Genomic DNA, 17,806 nt, shown 5'->3' with positions numbered 1-17,806 from the left:
CAAGCATCGTAGACGTTGTGTAGTTAAATAATGAGGAAATTATCTCAGCAATGCATAAAAAATCTACGGTGGAGGAAAATCGATTACGATTCATGAGTTATGAATTTCAAAAGCACGTGATGTCCGGGAAAATCCAAAAACTTCAACTAAAATGTCCCGGGAAAATTAACCATCCCGGACGAACCAGCCCAAGGTTAAAAGTCTCTTTAATAAAGAAAAAAAAAATAACCATACCGATTTTTTTTAATTATTATTCCGTTGTATACTCATGAACTCGATCTGTGGGGCTAAATTTCATAAAATTCTGAGACCCTTCGGCCCAAAGCTGACCGATGATTAAAAAAAATCGAAAGATCCAAATTGCGACAAAAGAAAAGCTAAAATGGCTTTATTATCGCCAAATGGCACAAAAACGTCGATTGCTCATGAATCACAACAGTTCCACGCAAACTAATTACACCATTTGGTAGAGAAAACCTACTGTACTAGATGCTCCTGTAGGTTTGCCGGAATGAGTCTTAATCCGCGAGAAATCGACGTTTGAAGCTATTGTTTACATTTGGAACATAGGCCCATTCCACATGTTGCTCTCGTATTTTATAATCGTCAAAACAACCTTCTATATATTCTTTAAGGTGATTCCTTTCAGAATCCACAAATGGCCGCTACGTACGTTATACGTGCACTTCCACTTCGAATTTTCAATTACACAAATCTCAGAAATCAGTGCTCAATTTCACCTGAAATTGCTACTTCATGTATGCTGCAGTGCAGCAAACGTAGAGTAACAATTTGAATGTTACACGCGTCGTAGAAGCTTATATTTGTGCACTTAAAGTTTCGAAGTAGTTCCGAGAATAAGGATGTCACAGCGATTCACCTTAAAACGTCAACAAGTTTTTCAGATAACTGGAATACCAACTTTGCAGAACTTGATGTTGGGCACCGGGGCACCGGGTTTTGCATTATTCCGGATACCGGTTACGGTGGCCACAATCAATTTTTTCATAAGAATGGTCATGCGACATATCAAAACACATCAAATTAATGCATATGAATTGATTCTTCGGACATTTTGACAATATTCTGGTTACTCGTGGCCGGTGACCTAATCCGGATTGTTCGGATACCGATTCCGGTAGCCACGATCATTTGACACATCAAAACACATACAATTGATGCGTATGAAACGATTCAAACAACAAACAAACACGTCATAGGTGTACATAAAGCGGAGAAAGCTGATAGGCTCTTTTCGAGAGTAGGTTGTGGGTGTGTTCGAACCTGACGTTTGTTTTTTCCGTTGAGTTTTTTTTATCAATAATCGGTTGCTGATCTGGCCATAACCAGGCCCAGGAGTCAATTTCTAGTTCCTCATTCTAGGTCCCTAGATTTGCGCTGAGAAGCTGTTCCAAAGCCAAGTAAAACCTCCACGAGGCGTCCCATCATTCGTTGAGTCGCAGCGTTGAACCTGACTATTGGCCACCAAAAGGCTTTCCAATACACATCAAAAATCGACTAAAGGGTGTCCACGATGAAATTGCCACACTATGAAATTGCTCTAACTTTTTAACCGTTGGGTAGAATTTAATGAAAATTTGGGTGGATTTAGTTCATAGTGCATTATTTACATCCTGCAAGTTTTAAAGTCCTGTGATCAAAACTCGCGGAAATGGAGTCGAAAGAACAGCTCGTGCGTGATAAAATCTTGCGCATTCATCACGAGAACAAGGATCTCTCGCATCGTTCCATCGCTAAAACATTGGGAATCGCGAATTTCACGGTGTCGCGAGTGATTAAGCGGTTCGAGGAACGGTTGACCACCGATCGGAAGTCCAGAAGTGAAGGAAAAAGTATTCCGTACAACACCAAAAATCACAACCGCGTAGTTGGGGCCTTCAACCGAAATCCGAACGCCTCCGTTAGGGATGTGGCTAAGAAGCTGCACCTAAGCCGAAGTTTTGTCCAGAAGGCCAAAACTAAGGCTGGGCTTCGAACGTTCAAGGTACAAAAGGCCCCTAATCGCGACGAGAAGCAGAACAAGTCCGCCAAAACCCGTGCCAGGAAGTTGTACCTCAACATGCTGACGAAAGTTGAATGCTGCATCATGGACGACGAAACATATGTGAAGGCCGACTTCAAACAGATCCCCGGCAACCTGTTTTTCACGGCCAAGAATAAGTTCAGCGTTCCGGAGCATGTCCGCACTCAGAAGATGTCCAAATTTGCGAAGAAATTCCTGGTTTGGCAAGCCATCTGCACGTGCGGGAAGCGGAGTGCACCTTTCGTGACCCAGGACACGATGAACGGACAGGTGTACATAAAAGAGTGCCTCCAGAAGCGGCTGCTTCCTCTCCTGAAGGCCCACAACGTCCCAACAATCTTCTGGCCGGATTTGGCCTCATGCCACTACTCCAAGGACGTGCAGAAGTGGTATGCGGACAATAAGGTCAATTTCGTGCCGAAAATGTTCAACCCTCCCAACACTCCGGAGCTCCACCCCATCGAGAAGTACTGGGCGATTATGAAGCAGCACCTTCTTAAACGACCTAAGGTAGTGAAGACAGTCGAGGAACTGAAGAAAGTATGGGTTTACATGCAAAAAACGGTTGATTCACAGGTTGTGCAGAATCTTATGGCCGGGGTTAAGGCCAAGGTGCGGGCATTTGCGTATGGACTGTAAATAAAATACGAGTAAAATGGTAAAATGAAGTTTAATAGTTATTTCTCAATCCCTGAAAATTTGATGGCAATCGGATGAAAACTCGAATTTTGCGAATCAATTTTGTGTGTGGCAATTTCATCGTGGACACCCTTTACATACATCCGAACATTTGTTTATCTCAAATCGAAATCGCACAACTACCATAAACCGGACTAGTTAATTTTGATCTTCGCCAAGCTTCGTCTACAATTTGGACTTCTACATCAACACATGTCAGGCAGCCTTCAGGTTCAATTGGCTAAACTTGGTGAGTTCGTTCCATTTTGTAAATTTTTATCTTTTCAAACCAGTAACGTTGGGAGACCACCTTTTTGTGGTGCGCTACTGGTATAAGATCCACCACCGAACTCTAGTCGTGACAACTTCAAACTAGGGAATCAGGATTTTCCAGTAATCAAAGGATCATATTTTAGTCACTTGATAATAGTGACAAGACTCGGGTAGTGAACACCGCGCCGTTATGCATTTCTACATTGTATATTTCAAATAAAAAATATTGTTTATGTTCATAGATTACACATAATCCTTTTTCCTTTGTCCTTCTCCTTTTCAGAAAGCGAGTAATAGCGCTATAGCCATAAATCATAAAAGGCTAGGACAAGAGTTAGTGCTCATGCCCCAACCGTCAGAAGAAAATGGAGTATCACATAACCTTTCTAGCTTTGATTGTTCCAACGACCAACCAATCATATAATTACCAAATTCATCCATTTATTGGATTCTGAAGCATCGTGTTTAAGTCTTCGATTTTTAACAGGCCCGATGTTTTCTGAATCATCTTGCCCCTTGTTGTTTTGATATGTGTGACGCATCTTCGATGTGAAACATATATCAAATAGACAAAAAAAAATGATGTAGGTATATATATATATCATTTTCCAGGATGCTTTTAAGAACTGGCTGTGTTGGTGTTAGATTAGAGATTAGAGGAGCGTGGAGGCTGCTTAGATTGACGAGAATACGTAAATTCCTCTATATATCTCTAAAAAAATTATCAGAAATCTTAGCGTAAGGGCTTTTATTTGTCATATTTAGAATTTTTGGCGGCCATATTGCATTAAGCCACCATATTCGATTTTTTTTTCGAAGAAATGAGTTTTTCTTAAACATACAACCCACCAATTTAAAATCTAAAAACGCCATTTGAAAGCTGGGTGGAAAGTGAATTTTCATTTTAAAATTCCCGGTTTTGCAAATAGTGTTTTTACAAACTAATTTAATTTCTTTTATAACACATTTTAAGTTGATTTTTTGTTGCGTGGTTTTTTGCATAAAACTTTGCAATATTTAAAGCCAACATATTAATGTTTTAGTGAATACACGTAGCTGAAACCGAAATTTGTTGTTAACTACGAAGAAGCAAGTAATGTCTGGAATTTACAGATCTATAAACCTCTTAAATCTTGAGCTTTATGTTCTTAAATTACTAATCGTTATATGATTATTTGTTAATATGACTACATGGTAATAACAGCAACTCGATAATTGAAAAGGAGCTGGTTTACCTAGTGGCAAACGTTTTTGCTTACTGAGCAGAAAACCGTCGGTTCAATCCCAAGCTCCTTCGCGTTATACGATCGTTAGGACATCAATTCAGCTTATCGTTTACCAAAATGAACCCTGCTGCAAAGCCAACCCTCTTACCATACATCCCAGTGATTCCTCGTAGAAGAGCAAAGGATTTTTCGACTTCCATCAAAGCGAGTGTCACGTCAACACATTCCTAACCATTCTTTTCTTGATCTGCGTTCGGGCGCGGCCGGCGCTGCTTTGAGATCACCAGTTTTTACACATTGAGGATGAATTCTAGTCCTAAGCATCGTCTATTGGTTCTCTGTGTAGTTACAGCTGATCTGGCAATAACGGAGTTGCAAAAGTGGGCGGCCAATCAGGCTTATGCTGAAAATTACTAATTGTTATATGAAAAAGGACTCTACAAAGAAACGCCTTAATGCTTCTATCGATTTATTTGTAAATTTGTTCAAATGTCCAGCATTTTTTATTAATTAAAATTCTATTCGAAAAAGCCTTGTAACAAACAAAAGGATCTTATTTAAGCACAATTTTGATCACAGCATGATTTAAAAATCATATTTTTTTAAACAATGCTGATCTTTTAACTCTCAGAGTACCAAGGCTGCAAACTACGTGTCGATGTTGTGAGCAAGGTTGCTTCCCGGCAACACATGACTGTTGTGTTGTGTCACAGCAACGACACGTAGTTTTCACCCTTAGTACTTCGAGAGTTAAGTTTGTCAAACATCTGAAATATTTTTTTTTGCAGTTGCAATTTCCAAACCTACGACTGGATGCCTTCCTTCAAATAACAACTGAAGTGCGGTAAAAATCGGTAGAACTGTTTCAAACACACAGTTGGTACTTGAGCGGGTCGGTTTTCATCTCTTTTTGCCAGTGGTGGCGGGGGGGGGGGGCACCCCTCACCATCCCTCTCCAAAGGGGGAGTTTGGTAAAGAGAGATGAAAAAACCGATTTGTACCTTCCTTAAAAGTTGTTCTAGCTCGCTATTCTAATATCTATATGCAATCTTCACACTGCCGTACTCTAACGGAACTATCAACTCTATGCTTTCATCTACTCCATCTATCGTATAAAAATTACCACTACAGTCTGTTATTTGAAACTAGCATCTTCAACTATCTGAAATATACCGAACCGGCTTATATGATTCTATACAAATAGGGTCTCGGTCTAATATGCAGCCATAGATTACGTTTTTAATCATAACTCATCAATTAATTTACCTGCAAACGATATTCTACTGCTAAATGGTATGCTTAGATATGCTTATCATGTCGTTTGCTATCAGGAACCGCAAAAAGTTGAAAAACTTACTTTTTTTAAGACAAAAACTCACCAGGGAAATGTATGTAATATCGGTCTATTGTCCCCAAATTGGGTCTATTTATGGATGCAACTTCGTCCTATCCTGTTTGATTCTCAAAAAAAAACGCTCTTGGTAACGTTTTCTTATGTATTTTTTTTTATCACTATCACTGTTAACTTAATACTCTTCATTCCTCAAAACATTTCTTAGAGAAAATTTTACGAAAACTACATTAAATCACTCAAGTTAAAAATTAAAAATTAAAAATTTCGCTTATCGTCTTTCGACCGCAGAATATCTAAATCAAAACATTGTGATGTTCATTATACAGATTTGGCAGAAAAAATCTCCCTTCCTGTTCGTTCCTTATCATCCAAATGCAAACCACATTGTTGACGTTACTCTTATTGCTATATGCTGTCAAATGAATTTCATGGGCCAAAGTTAGGAACATAGAAAAGAAATGTGTCCCTAAAGTTGGGTCCATGATTTACTTGTGAAAACGTTGTTAAACAATTAAAATAAACATAAAATATTCAAACAGTAACTGTGAGTTTTACGTCTAGTGTGTATTATCAGGTAATTCCATTCAATAAATGCCATAATCAGGCCATTTGATGATCGTCAGTGCAACCTTCCCATCTTAACCTTAGAAGTCATGGCGGCTAAAAACTCCGAACAGAGTGATATTCTCAACCAGTTTTATTACTTACGAGAGCTGAAAATGTATTGAAATGTTGTGATATAAATTGATTTGTGTGTGGTACACATTTATCAATCATCAGTGATCAATATTTTCCTTATTTTTTGTGTAATATTCCTTAATTAATTATTTATTTGCGTGATAGGCCGAATGAAAGGACTAGACCCACATTACATACCGTAACCCTATGTATAAATTATTAGAAGTCGACATGAAGCCAATTTTGAAGTTTTAAAATACATAAAAATTTGAGTCACAATGAGGGCATTTATGGACCACAAACGGCACTTAAATATAACAAGAAAGTATTCACTGTTACCTTAATATATTATTTTTAACTGTTTCTAGTTGTGAAAACGATTGCAAAACATTGTGTTTTGGAAGTATTTTAACCTATTTCGGATTAATTACTATTACAATTAGTAGTAAATTCATTTCCTCAAGTGAGAAAAAAAAGCCACGATTGGAAGCTAAAAGATAGTTGAACAAATGTTGATTCTACCAAGAAGATGACTGCCCACATACTCAGCATTGACAACAGTAGAGCGAATCAGGTGAGAAACTGAAAGAATATGAAAAACGTTATCACCGAGTGCAAACTTGAAATTGATAGATTCAAGACTGAACGGTTTAGATATAACATCGACGCGAAATTAATTTGTGTTTAGATTCCTGCCATTTGGATTAATTGTATCTGCTAAAACAAAGCTGAAATAGTTTACAGCAAGGAAGAAAATGATTGATTCGCTCTACTAAGCATTACAAATAAATGTATTTGAAAACGACTCAGCAATAAGCCACGGTATGCTCACCTGTCAATTACAATTATCAATTGGGCGACCCCGGCGTAGTGGTTAGCATCCATACCTTTCACGCCAAAGTCACGAGTTAAAATATCATCCCCGGACAAGTCGCAAATGACCCAAGAGCTTTAAAATGACTATACAAAAAATTATCGATTATCTTCACCGAATCTACGTGATTCTAAAAAAAAGAAGATAATTATATAAATAGGCAATACGTCAACTAAACACTTTTGGTACACTTTGTTCATATTACTGCAAATTTTTAGTTGTGTAGAAGTTTTCGCGTATCACTGATTAGTTTTTATCTGATAATAAAAATAAACGATGACGTACGTTTAAGAAACTTTTACCATTATCACCGATGTGAAATTCAGAACCTTTTAAAATCATAGATACAAGATTACTTTCCTGAAAGATTTATTAAATTCCCAACTTTTTCCCGGTTTTTCTTGGTGAAAATCTCAGTATTCTCAGTTTTCCAGGTTCACATAGGCTGACGTGTCCCTTTCGAATGGTATGCAAACATTAGGATTATAAGCCAAATGTTTTAGAGATGTGTTAATGGAAATCATCCAATATTTTAAAACCAGGAAAAACGAGTGGGTCGCATTCAGCGAGAATTACTCACATTAGAGGTCATTTGTGACTTGTCTGGGCAGGCATGGAAAATCATTTGTATTCATTTCGAGCATTAATTTACATTCATTTGTCTCTAACTTTTTTCATCAACAGAATTCCGTATAATAATGTATGAAGCTATTGTAGGTTTTATAATTTGCTACAACTTTTGTCAACAATTCAAATCTGGCAGAACATGTTATTGTTTTTCGGTGAATGTAATTTACATTGACTCAAAAACAATGGTGGGTTCAGTTTACTCTGGTTCATCAAGCATAAGAGATATAGATTTGAATTGTTGACAAAAGTTGTAGCTAATTATAAAACCTACAAAAGCACCATACATTACGTTACGGAATTCTGTTGATGAAAAAAGTTAGAGACAAATGAATGTAAATGAATGCACGAAATGAATGTAAATGATTTTCCATGTCTGTGACTGGGTACGAATTACTACAATGAACACATTTTAATTTTTAAAAAATACCAGAAATAAATGTATAACATTTTTGCATAAAGCAAACTGAACTTCCAACGGATGTGTTTTTCACTTTTCATGGAAGACGCCTTCACATCGATGATACAAATGACAATTATTAAAAAAGTTACATTACTGCTTTCTGAAGAATCAAATATAATTAACAAAGGCAATTTCATGTGGACATAAGTTACAATTAGAGCTGAGCTCAACTTATACTTTCGCTAGGGACAAACTCTTGACGGCTTTTTATGCAATTTATCAACTCCTACATGACGATGCATAAAACAATGTATCTGAGCTGCAAAAAACGCAAACCCTTGTGGAGGCTAGCAAACACTTAAAAGAGCTACCGAATCAACCCAGCTACTGAATAAATTCACCTTTAATTACATAATGACTGGTTTGTAATAAGTTTGTATTTTCCTTTTATCAATCATTCAGATCAACCTAATTATCATTCGTCAATTCCGTCGTTATTGAATGCAACTCTAATGAGAAAGCCAGTAGAGGAAAAGATGAAAAAAAAGTTTAGAGCACCCCAGAAAACAGCCACCAATAAATGCAGGAAACAAAGGGCAAACGACACACGAGACAACTGGCCCCTCCAAAGAGTTGAGGGGGTGGCACGAGGGGTGGAGAATTGGGTCTAGTCCTGTATAGTAGTACCTACCAATGTGCAACCATCATAGGAGAGCACTCCGTATAAAAGTTGCAAACTCACTCACCTTTACTATCGATAATTTCTGTACATTCTCTTTGTCTTTCCATGGCAGCTTTCTTCTGTAAGTCACCGTGGTAGGCAACGTTGGAGATGTTTTTCGTGTTTTGCTTGATTCGCAGCGTTTCGGGATCGTCGGCGACCTTGTTTTATAGCGTATTCCACACGTTCGGTCGGGTTGGTGGTGGAAACGAACCCGTCAGAAACAAGAGCAGCACATCCGTGGCCGCACGATTTTCAGTTGCAGATCGGGTTTGGGTTTGCAGTGGTGAGGCCGCGGGTCGGGTTGGTTGTCCGGGGGTTCAAGTTCCGCCACGATTGGATTGTTTGATTGTTTGTTTGTTTGTTCGTGGGTTTGTTGTTTTGTTGATCGACGGACGCGGCCAGCATACGAACGAAGATGATCATGATGATGATGATGATGGTGATCGACATTTGGCGAACGAAGCCCGGAGTGTGTACATAAAAATACGAGAGAAAAAGAAAAGAAACAAAACAGAGAAATTGAAACTTGGATTAAAGAGTTCCGTGATGTATTAATTTAATTGAAGTTTTGCGCGGAAGAAAGTGTTGACCGAATAGAAATGATCCACTCGTGGAAAAAAATAAAAGTGAAATGACTCTGTTCGAGCTTTATTGCTACAAATCAGCATTCTACAGGCGGATTTGATAACATTTTAAAAAGCGGTTTTCGTTGTTTTTCTTTTATAAAAGTAGACGGTAAAATTACTTTCGCAAGAGAAAGCAATCACATATGACTGGGGAGACTTATCGTAACACAATTTCACGGGAACTTTATATGTAAGCATCCCGTGGAATAAAACTATGAACTAGGTCAATCTGGCATCCGTTACACAGCAGCAATCACTCCACTGAACCATATAGAAGCATAAATATTTTCGCTAACCAAAAGGGCACACAACACAAAGCAAAGCGCTCGAACAATGCAAGGCTCTTTCCGTTGCATTTGAGGGATCACGTTTGAAAACCGCTTTTCATTCAAACCCGCCGCGGGGTTTGCGCGGGAGAGAAAATCTCGTGCCAAATGGCACTTTTCGCTTTGGCGGCATTTTGCTTTGTTTATTTTATTTGCTTTGTGCGACTGGAGAGCCTATTTTTACTCTACTTATTTTCAACCGATGATTCTGAGGATGATATAGCATCTAGGGTAATTCACCGCATACGGAGATGATTTAAGTGAAGTGAACAATCGCATGCTAGGGTTCAACGGTTAATAGCAAAGTTGAATTGGCGGTTTTTTGACTATTTAGACAGCAACAATTTTCCGGAATGAATCGATCAGTTCGTTAATCCGGACGATTCATTATTTTTTCAGTACATATTACGTCCACTCTGCAACATGATAAACACGTGTGATGATTCTAAATGATAATGTGAGAACATGATAAAATATGCTTGATTTTTTAAACATTGATAATTAACTTTTAAAAATGTTCGGATTTGTGGACTAAGTGACACAAATTTCAAGATGCAGTCCTACAACACTAAATATTCTAAAATCTTTCATTTGAGCCCGAGCTGTGACTTCTCCGTGTAAAGCTACACTATGAAGTCTCTAAGGTCACCGTCATTATTTGCTCATGGTGACCAGTGAATTCCGATTAGCAATTTTCCGTTTTTTCCCGGACTTCTGAAAATTGTCTCTGTTGTGCGATATACTTCAAAATTAAATATAAACCCAAAAGCCGAAGGAATCACTAGGTTGAATGGGTCATAACTAAGACAGCAGTTCTGAATTCGAATTCTTCAAAATTTGTTAATGTTTTAACTACCTTAAACAAGAACTCAAAACTCTTTACAGGATTTTATTGGAATATACTCAAGCATTTTTTTTTGGAATCATTTCCCTTTGCAGAGTTTATTTCAGAAATCCAGGGTTACTACAAGATTTTCAAAATTGGATCCGCGAAATCCGTGATTTCTGAACACAAATCCGCAAATATAAATACTAATCGGCGACAAATAAAAAAACTGTTTCCATTACTTAAAATACCATTTGTATTACAACTACATGGAATTTCAAGGTTATTACTTGTAGCACATTAGCTTTTAACCTGGTTTCAGCTTAGTGTTCTATGAAACACTTCAACATATAAATTGAGAGCTTTCGATGCCTGTATCATTTTCGCATTAGTATAATTGTGTGACAAGTACAATCGTCCAGGGAAATCGAGAAATTTTCCATCCGGGAATCAAACCCAGTTACTTTTAAGTATGGTTTTGCTTTGTAACTGTGCATTTACCGATTGAGCTAAGGGAGTATTGTATGTATCATTTAAAAAAAATATCAAAGGATGATCTTCAGTTATTTATGTTCTTGGTGGTATACATTCTGAGTATTTAGTGAACATAATAAAACACCCTTACATTATGAGATTCCATAGAATAAAAGCGACCCAGCATTACTTTAATACAATAATGAATTTGCATTTGAAATGCAAAATAACTTGAAAGTGATTCACATCCAAATCCCAATACAAAAACCCGAATTTATCCACCTATGGTGTGATCAGACCCTTCTTACTTATTCAAGTTTATTTATTTTATTGTCATTATCAGTGACCAAGCCCCCCACCCCCATTTCATCCAGTGACGCTACGCCACTGCCTGGGGGTACCCGGAATATATCCGGGTGTAGTCTATTTGGTGAGGCTACCAATCACCTTATCATCGTATTTTAATGTGATTTAATGGGTTTTAATTCAATTCATATTCAAGCAACTTCCCCGGGGTACCCGGAACATGTCCAAGTGTGTCCAATGTGGTCTGGAACACTTAAGGGGGTATTCCCGATCTTTTTTTTCCAAAAAATCAAATTTTTTTTCACGTTTTTTTGTACTTTAGACTATATACTTTCATCTCCCCAAGCCGTTTTCCGATCAGCGAATTCGGTGTCCAGGCATAGCTGACTAATGGTAAGAACCCCCAAATGGTTTTACCTAAAGTCAAAACTTTAAACGCGTTTTTCTCGAAACCACATTTTTTTATCGGGCGAAGATTTTTCTCAGAAACTATAAGAGATATTGACTTGAATCTTTGCGCATTTTGTTCCTTATTCAATTCTTTGGAGCTTCTCCCACTTAACATTTAACATTGTTTGAAGCACCTTAAAGCTGCAAAAAAGCGGGCTAAAAATCGCCTGTTTTTTCATATGGTTGCCATTTTGTTAATTTGCAAGATTTTCTGCTGCCAACGGGAGAAGCTCCAGAGAATCTTATGCAGATTATTAATTTCATCACGAAATCTGTTTCAGATGAAGCCGTTCCAGAGAAAAGTCTTCGCCCGTCCAGGCGTTTGCGGCGAACAGGGGTCTGTTTGCCGCCATTTTCTGACGTCAATAATGTTTTTTTTTATGTCGAAAAAAATTTATTTGTAAACTTTAATGTTCAATAAACAAGAATCCCAAAGAGTTAGGCGCATTACTATTCATTTTCCTTGAAAAAAAATTAATTGAAAAACAGGCCGAAAAAAGGCAAAACATTGGGAATACCCCCTTAACACGACTTGCATTGATCTTATTTTTGAATTCTGTAGTAATTTGATGTGTCGCATGATGGTTTTGATACGTTTTCCGTTAAATCCAGCGTGAAGGCCCATATTCACCGGATCTTATTCCGGCCATATCTCCGGAACCGGTTCACCGATTCCAAAACCGTTCAATAGCGTTCAATGGGACCCCAAGACCTATCATTTGTCCAAATCGGTTGAGCGGTTGCTGAGAAACGTGAGCGCATTCATTTCGTTACATACACACACACATACACACATACACACGTACACACACACACACAGACATGTTCTGATCTCGTCGAGCTGAGTCGAATGGTATATGACACTCGGCCCTCCGGGCCTCGGATCTATAGTCGGTTTTTCAAGTGATATCTATACCCTTCTTTGTAAAAAGGATAAAAAATAGGGCGCATAGAACAACTTACCATGCAATACATTTAATTTTTAAGAACAATAATACTGCAGATAATTCTTCTTAGGTTTGGGTTTAGAGTTTTAAGGAAAATTTTGAGCTAATTACAAGGGAGTTGATTTCTACATTCCGAGGATAGTTCCAAAAATATGTTGAGGAAAAAATCTAACACATTCTGAGGAGTATTCCTAGGATATTGCAGTGATCCTTTTTAGAAAATTCAAAAGAGAATTCCAAGGAAATTATGAGAAGCATTTCATAGAATCAATGGGAACTCTGAGAAAAGAAAAATTCCTATAGTAATTCCATGGGAACTTCATAACTACATGATGAGGAGAACTCCAAGTATTTTTTTTTTAGAAGTATTTTTCGGGGAATTGCTATAATTATTAATAGACAGGGTGTCCATTAAAATCCATCATTTCAATTCCCGGTTTATTCCCGGTTATTTAAAAAAGCCCTATCTTAAACAAAAAGGGCATTATATAATTACCCCTTTGGGATTATGATATAATTTCAGAATTGCTCTACAGTACGTCTATTTTGTAGCAAAACATATGAGATAAGATTAACATTAACATGATCTCCAGAATCTCATGAAATCATGCACCTCACTGCAAAAAATGAGCCTAAATGTTGTTTTCGTATGTCGGAAAAAGCATTTATCAATACAAGAGACCTGAGCAGGAGAAATGGAGAGTTCTTCAAATCTTTTTGAAATTAGGATCTTGAAGTTCTATGTGTAAAACAACATTTTTTGGAATACAAAGATGTCTTACCATAATATTGTCCTGGAGATCTTTTACAGGTTGATCGAAATCTTGTTTGATGTCCAAAAAGAATGTATGCGTATTTTGTACTTCACGGAGACTCATGACATGATTATGCACATCATCCCGGATATCTGATTTTGAAATTAAACAGACTGAACAAGGAATACCATTAATCGACTTAATGATAGAATGATCGTGGAGCACCATAATATAATTGGTTTGGTTTACTAAGTTGAACAAAATTTCTAGAATTTGTTTATTTTTTTTTTTAAATTATAGTCACTTTAAAACTCTTGGATCATTCGTGCCTTATCTGGGCGAGATTTGAACTCATGTCTTTGGCGTGAGCAGGCATGGAAAATCATTTGCATTCATTTCATACATTCATTTACATTCATTTGCCTCTAACACTTGTTTCATCAACAGCATTCCGCAAAATGATGTATAGAGCTTTTGTAGGTTTTGTTATTAGTTACAAGTTTTGTTCATAACTCAAATCTGTATCACTTATGCATCATGAACTAGAGTGGGCAGAACTTGTTACTGTTTTTCAGTGAATGTAAAATACAATCACTGAAAAACAGTAGTGACTTCTGTTCGCTCGGCTTCATCATGCATAAGATATACGGATTTGACACAAAAGTTGTAGCTAATAACAAAACCTACAAAAGTTCTATACATCATTTTGCGGAATGCTGTTAAAGAAAAAAGTTAGAGGCAAATGAATGTAAATGAATGGACGAAATGAATGCAAATGATTTTCCATACCTGGGCGTGCGTGATATGGATTCAGATTTTATAGACTAACCACGGTATTTTACGATGTCCTAATCTTGGATTGCGAGCAGTGCTGTAAATTTTCATATCATTCAATACAACCATTAAATCATAAACGAATTCTCACATGACCATAATATGAAGAGCCCCTTTCTCATTCGAAGCTCATTATCACTGTCAATTGAGTCACTCACTATCATTTGATATACGACAGTGGAGTATGGAAGAAACCCAGCAAAATGGTCCCGAACAGACAAGTCGACCCGATGTCGGATCAATGCAAGTAAAATTTAAGGTCGATGTCGACCCAATGTCGTGTTGTTGTTGGGTCAATTTTGGGTTTATGTCGGGTCAATGTCAGACCCCCCTTGAAAGACAATATGAAAATTGTAAACAGATGTGTAAACAAGAGAATATAATGATTGATTCTAAGTAGCATTGCAAAAATTGCTCTGATTTCGCTCAAACCTTGTATATTTGTTCCTTATCGATAAATTTTAGACCCAAATATTTTTTTTATTTCACCCTTAGGGTGCACCTTCCCGAGTTAGCGCGGTCCAAAAAATCAACATTTTTGCCTATATACCCAACTTTGAAAATTCATAACTTTTTTACTACTCGACCGATTTTCGATTATTCTTCTATTTTTTTTATGCATTTCAAGGTGCTGATACCAAAGAAATCCTTGTACTTTTTTTTTAAAAAGCTCATACTTTTTAACTTAACATATTAAAAATCCAGGAAGGCATAATTTTTCATTTTTGAGATATTTGTTTTTGGAAATATTAAATCTTATGTTTTGCCTCAAAACTATCATGCTTCTTTCTCCATTGCTTCGAAGCGACAGGACTGTCATGTCTGCATTAATTTAAAATTATTGTTCTGAGGACTTAGACCTTCGTGCATAACATACTCGTCGTTTTCGTCAAGTATGCGGCATTAGTAAGAGTCCCATTAGCATTTTTAGCAAAAATGAGTTATACGTTGGAATCGATTTTCAAGTACCGTAAAACGGGGTATCTTTGATAATGCGGGTAACTTTGATTGTATAATATAAAGAATAAATTTACTCGCTGTGCTTTTTCCAAATAAGAGACATTGGTTCCATATTGTAGTTTAAGGTATTTCCGTTGATATCGTATACCCAACGAATTAACTCTTGGATCCTTGTACTTGTACTTGTTTTAAAAATATAAAATTTGAAAAACATTCATTGCTTTAAAAAATATTTACAATATACTTTAAAAAACTATCAATGTTACCCCGTTTTACGGTACCATCACTTTACAATGTACACGAAAAGTTTCCTACTTTGTTCAGAAAATGTTGTGAAAATATCAAAAATATGTTTTCCCATCCATAAGAGCCCACGGAGAAAAAATATTCAACTGCGTTTTTCTCAGCTTGCTCTTTTCACGGACTATGCTGAAAAGGGCGGTGTTGTTGTTAGTGAAAATGGAACTTTGAGGTCAAAAGTATTTAAAGATATGTTTTAAGAAGATCCATAATTTATTTTCATCTGTTTTAATTTAACTCCTACTATATCTTACCCCATACATTATTCTTTTTTTTAATTACCGTTTTATTTTTTGGGCGATAACAATACTTCAGTCTAATAGAAAATTATTGTCTATCCACTGACAGGTCTTCTGCTCGATTGACTGCACTTTTGTGCTGTAGATCCGATTTTTGGTTTCTCTCTCTAACAAAGCTCTAGTTTCTACCTACACTCATTGCTATATCACTGTTCGTATTTTACTTCTATCTACCAAGGAGGTGGTATGATTGACTATGCGGCATATAAAAACATGTTACTGTCAAAGAATTCATCAGTTACGAAACTTAATTGTCTTATCAAACATTCTCAACTACGAAGTACAAATGTTCAATGTGTGCTAAGTGGGAAATGTAAAGGTCTGTTAGTAAACTTTACCCAAAACAACGAGATTTTGCAGCGGAGAAAATAATAAAATTAGATGACAGCTATTCCTTTGCTTGTAAAGATTGCTATTTTAACATAAACTCAACGTTGCACAACTATCTGGAATTATTACAGTTCATAATGAACCCGACGTTGCTGAACCATCTGGAATTACCGCAATTAGAAGCCATGATCTGTATCAACTTGGCGTCGCAGTACCATCTGGAATTACTTCAGTAGCCAAGGTAAGACAACTGTTCAAATGAAATCTTTTTAAAATAACCATACAAATCGTTCTTGGAAAGGACTGTTTTTATGATTTATTATAATATAATTAATAATTTTCTTTTGTTGCAGAAACCATAATTGATGTGGAAACAACAATCAGTTCCCAATCGGTCGGCAGCACTATTGAAAATGCCTAGGAGGTGCAACGACGATCGAATAAACTCAAGGAAAAAATGAGGCATTATGACAACACCAGAGAAAAACCCTAGTAGATAAGGTATGAGTGGTACGCATACCGTATGCGTATGCATTTATCATCAGAATGTTAAATTCATGTTCAAAACTCTTCAAGATAGAATCTTTCATTCAACCGGTGTGAATTCATACCATGATTTATTAAAAAAAAAAAAAACTTTGCAATAGCCTTAACGAACAGTGTAGGTTGATAAAATGTGAACAATGCCCAGGAATAGAATCTCTTTCCTAGAATTCATTACAATTCTTTGTGACGGATCGTATTGAATCATTACAACTCAAGCAATGGCGTCAGGCAGATCGGTGCATGATGGATCATGTGGTAGTAGAAACCCAATAATTTGTGAATATGTCACGTTGCAGTTAGATTATTTATAGTTAACTGTAAAAACTTCTTAAAAAGCAAGTTGACTGGGCTTCCACTTTTTCTCAGATGGATCAGATAGCCAGTACAAAAATCAGATGACAGCTTTTAATTTGTGCCATATGGAAAAATACTTCGGTGTCAATGCGGAGTGGATTTTTTTTTGCGAGGAGTTTTGAAACGCATCATCGCAAGGACATCTCATAACAATGACAAATAAACTATACGAATGGGCTATTTCTAAGCCAGATTCAAAAGAACACTACGAGTATTTTTTTAAATCACAGAACTAGTGGAAAATATCCATGTGAATTTCACATAACTTTCATGTGATGCCATAATTGGAAATTGCACCACTAAATCACATGAACGTTATGATTTCTCATATAGAATTTCTTATGCTATGTGATATTCAGATAAAAATCATAATTTTTGTTATTGGAAAAAAATATTATGTGCGTTCCTAATAGAAACTAAGTGAAAGCTTTTTCCAGTGTATGATTACAAATGGCATCAAATCCAATTTTTTAAAAATATTTTAGCATGTGAAAAATCAAAATCTTGGTATGTTTTTTACACGGTACATATCCCCCGTGTGAAAAAAGAACTGAGTGTATGCTCGTTGGTTTAATTTTTCATGACGAACAAC

The 17,806-nt window shown here is 36.7% G+C and overlaps 1 protein-coding gene across 2 annotated transcripts in view; it reads right to left on the bottom strand.

Annotated features, from left to right (window-relative positions):
• Lasp (lasp) overlaps positions 1 to 17,806 on the bottom strand; it is a 191,662-nt gene that overhangs the window by 27,232 nt on the left and 146,624 nt on the right. For both annotated transcript variants that reach the window (XM_065224981.1, XM_065225067.1), the window contains exon 4: positions 8,904 to 9,039. In XM_065224981.1, coding sequence (XP_065081053.1) covers positions 8,904 to 9,039 — 136 coding nt within the window. The remainder of the gene's footprint in view (positions 1 to 8,903; positions 9,040 to 17,806) is intronic.

The sequence above is a fragment of the Ochlerotatus camptorhynchus genome, unplaced genomic scaffold (genome assembly GCF_037179485.1).
Source record: "Ochlerotatus camptorhynchus isolate MF236.1 unplaced genomic scaffold, CSIRO-AGI_Acam_v1.1 ptg000002l, whole genome shotgun sequence".
Taxonomy (NCBI): domain Eukaryota; kingdom Metazoa; phylum Arthropoda; class Insecta; order Diptera; family Culicidae; genus Ochlerotatus; species Ochlerotatus camptorhynchus.
This window is presented reverse-complemented; position numbering and strand designations above follow the sequence as displayed.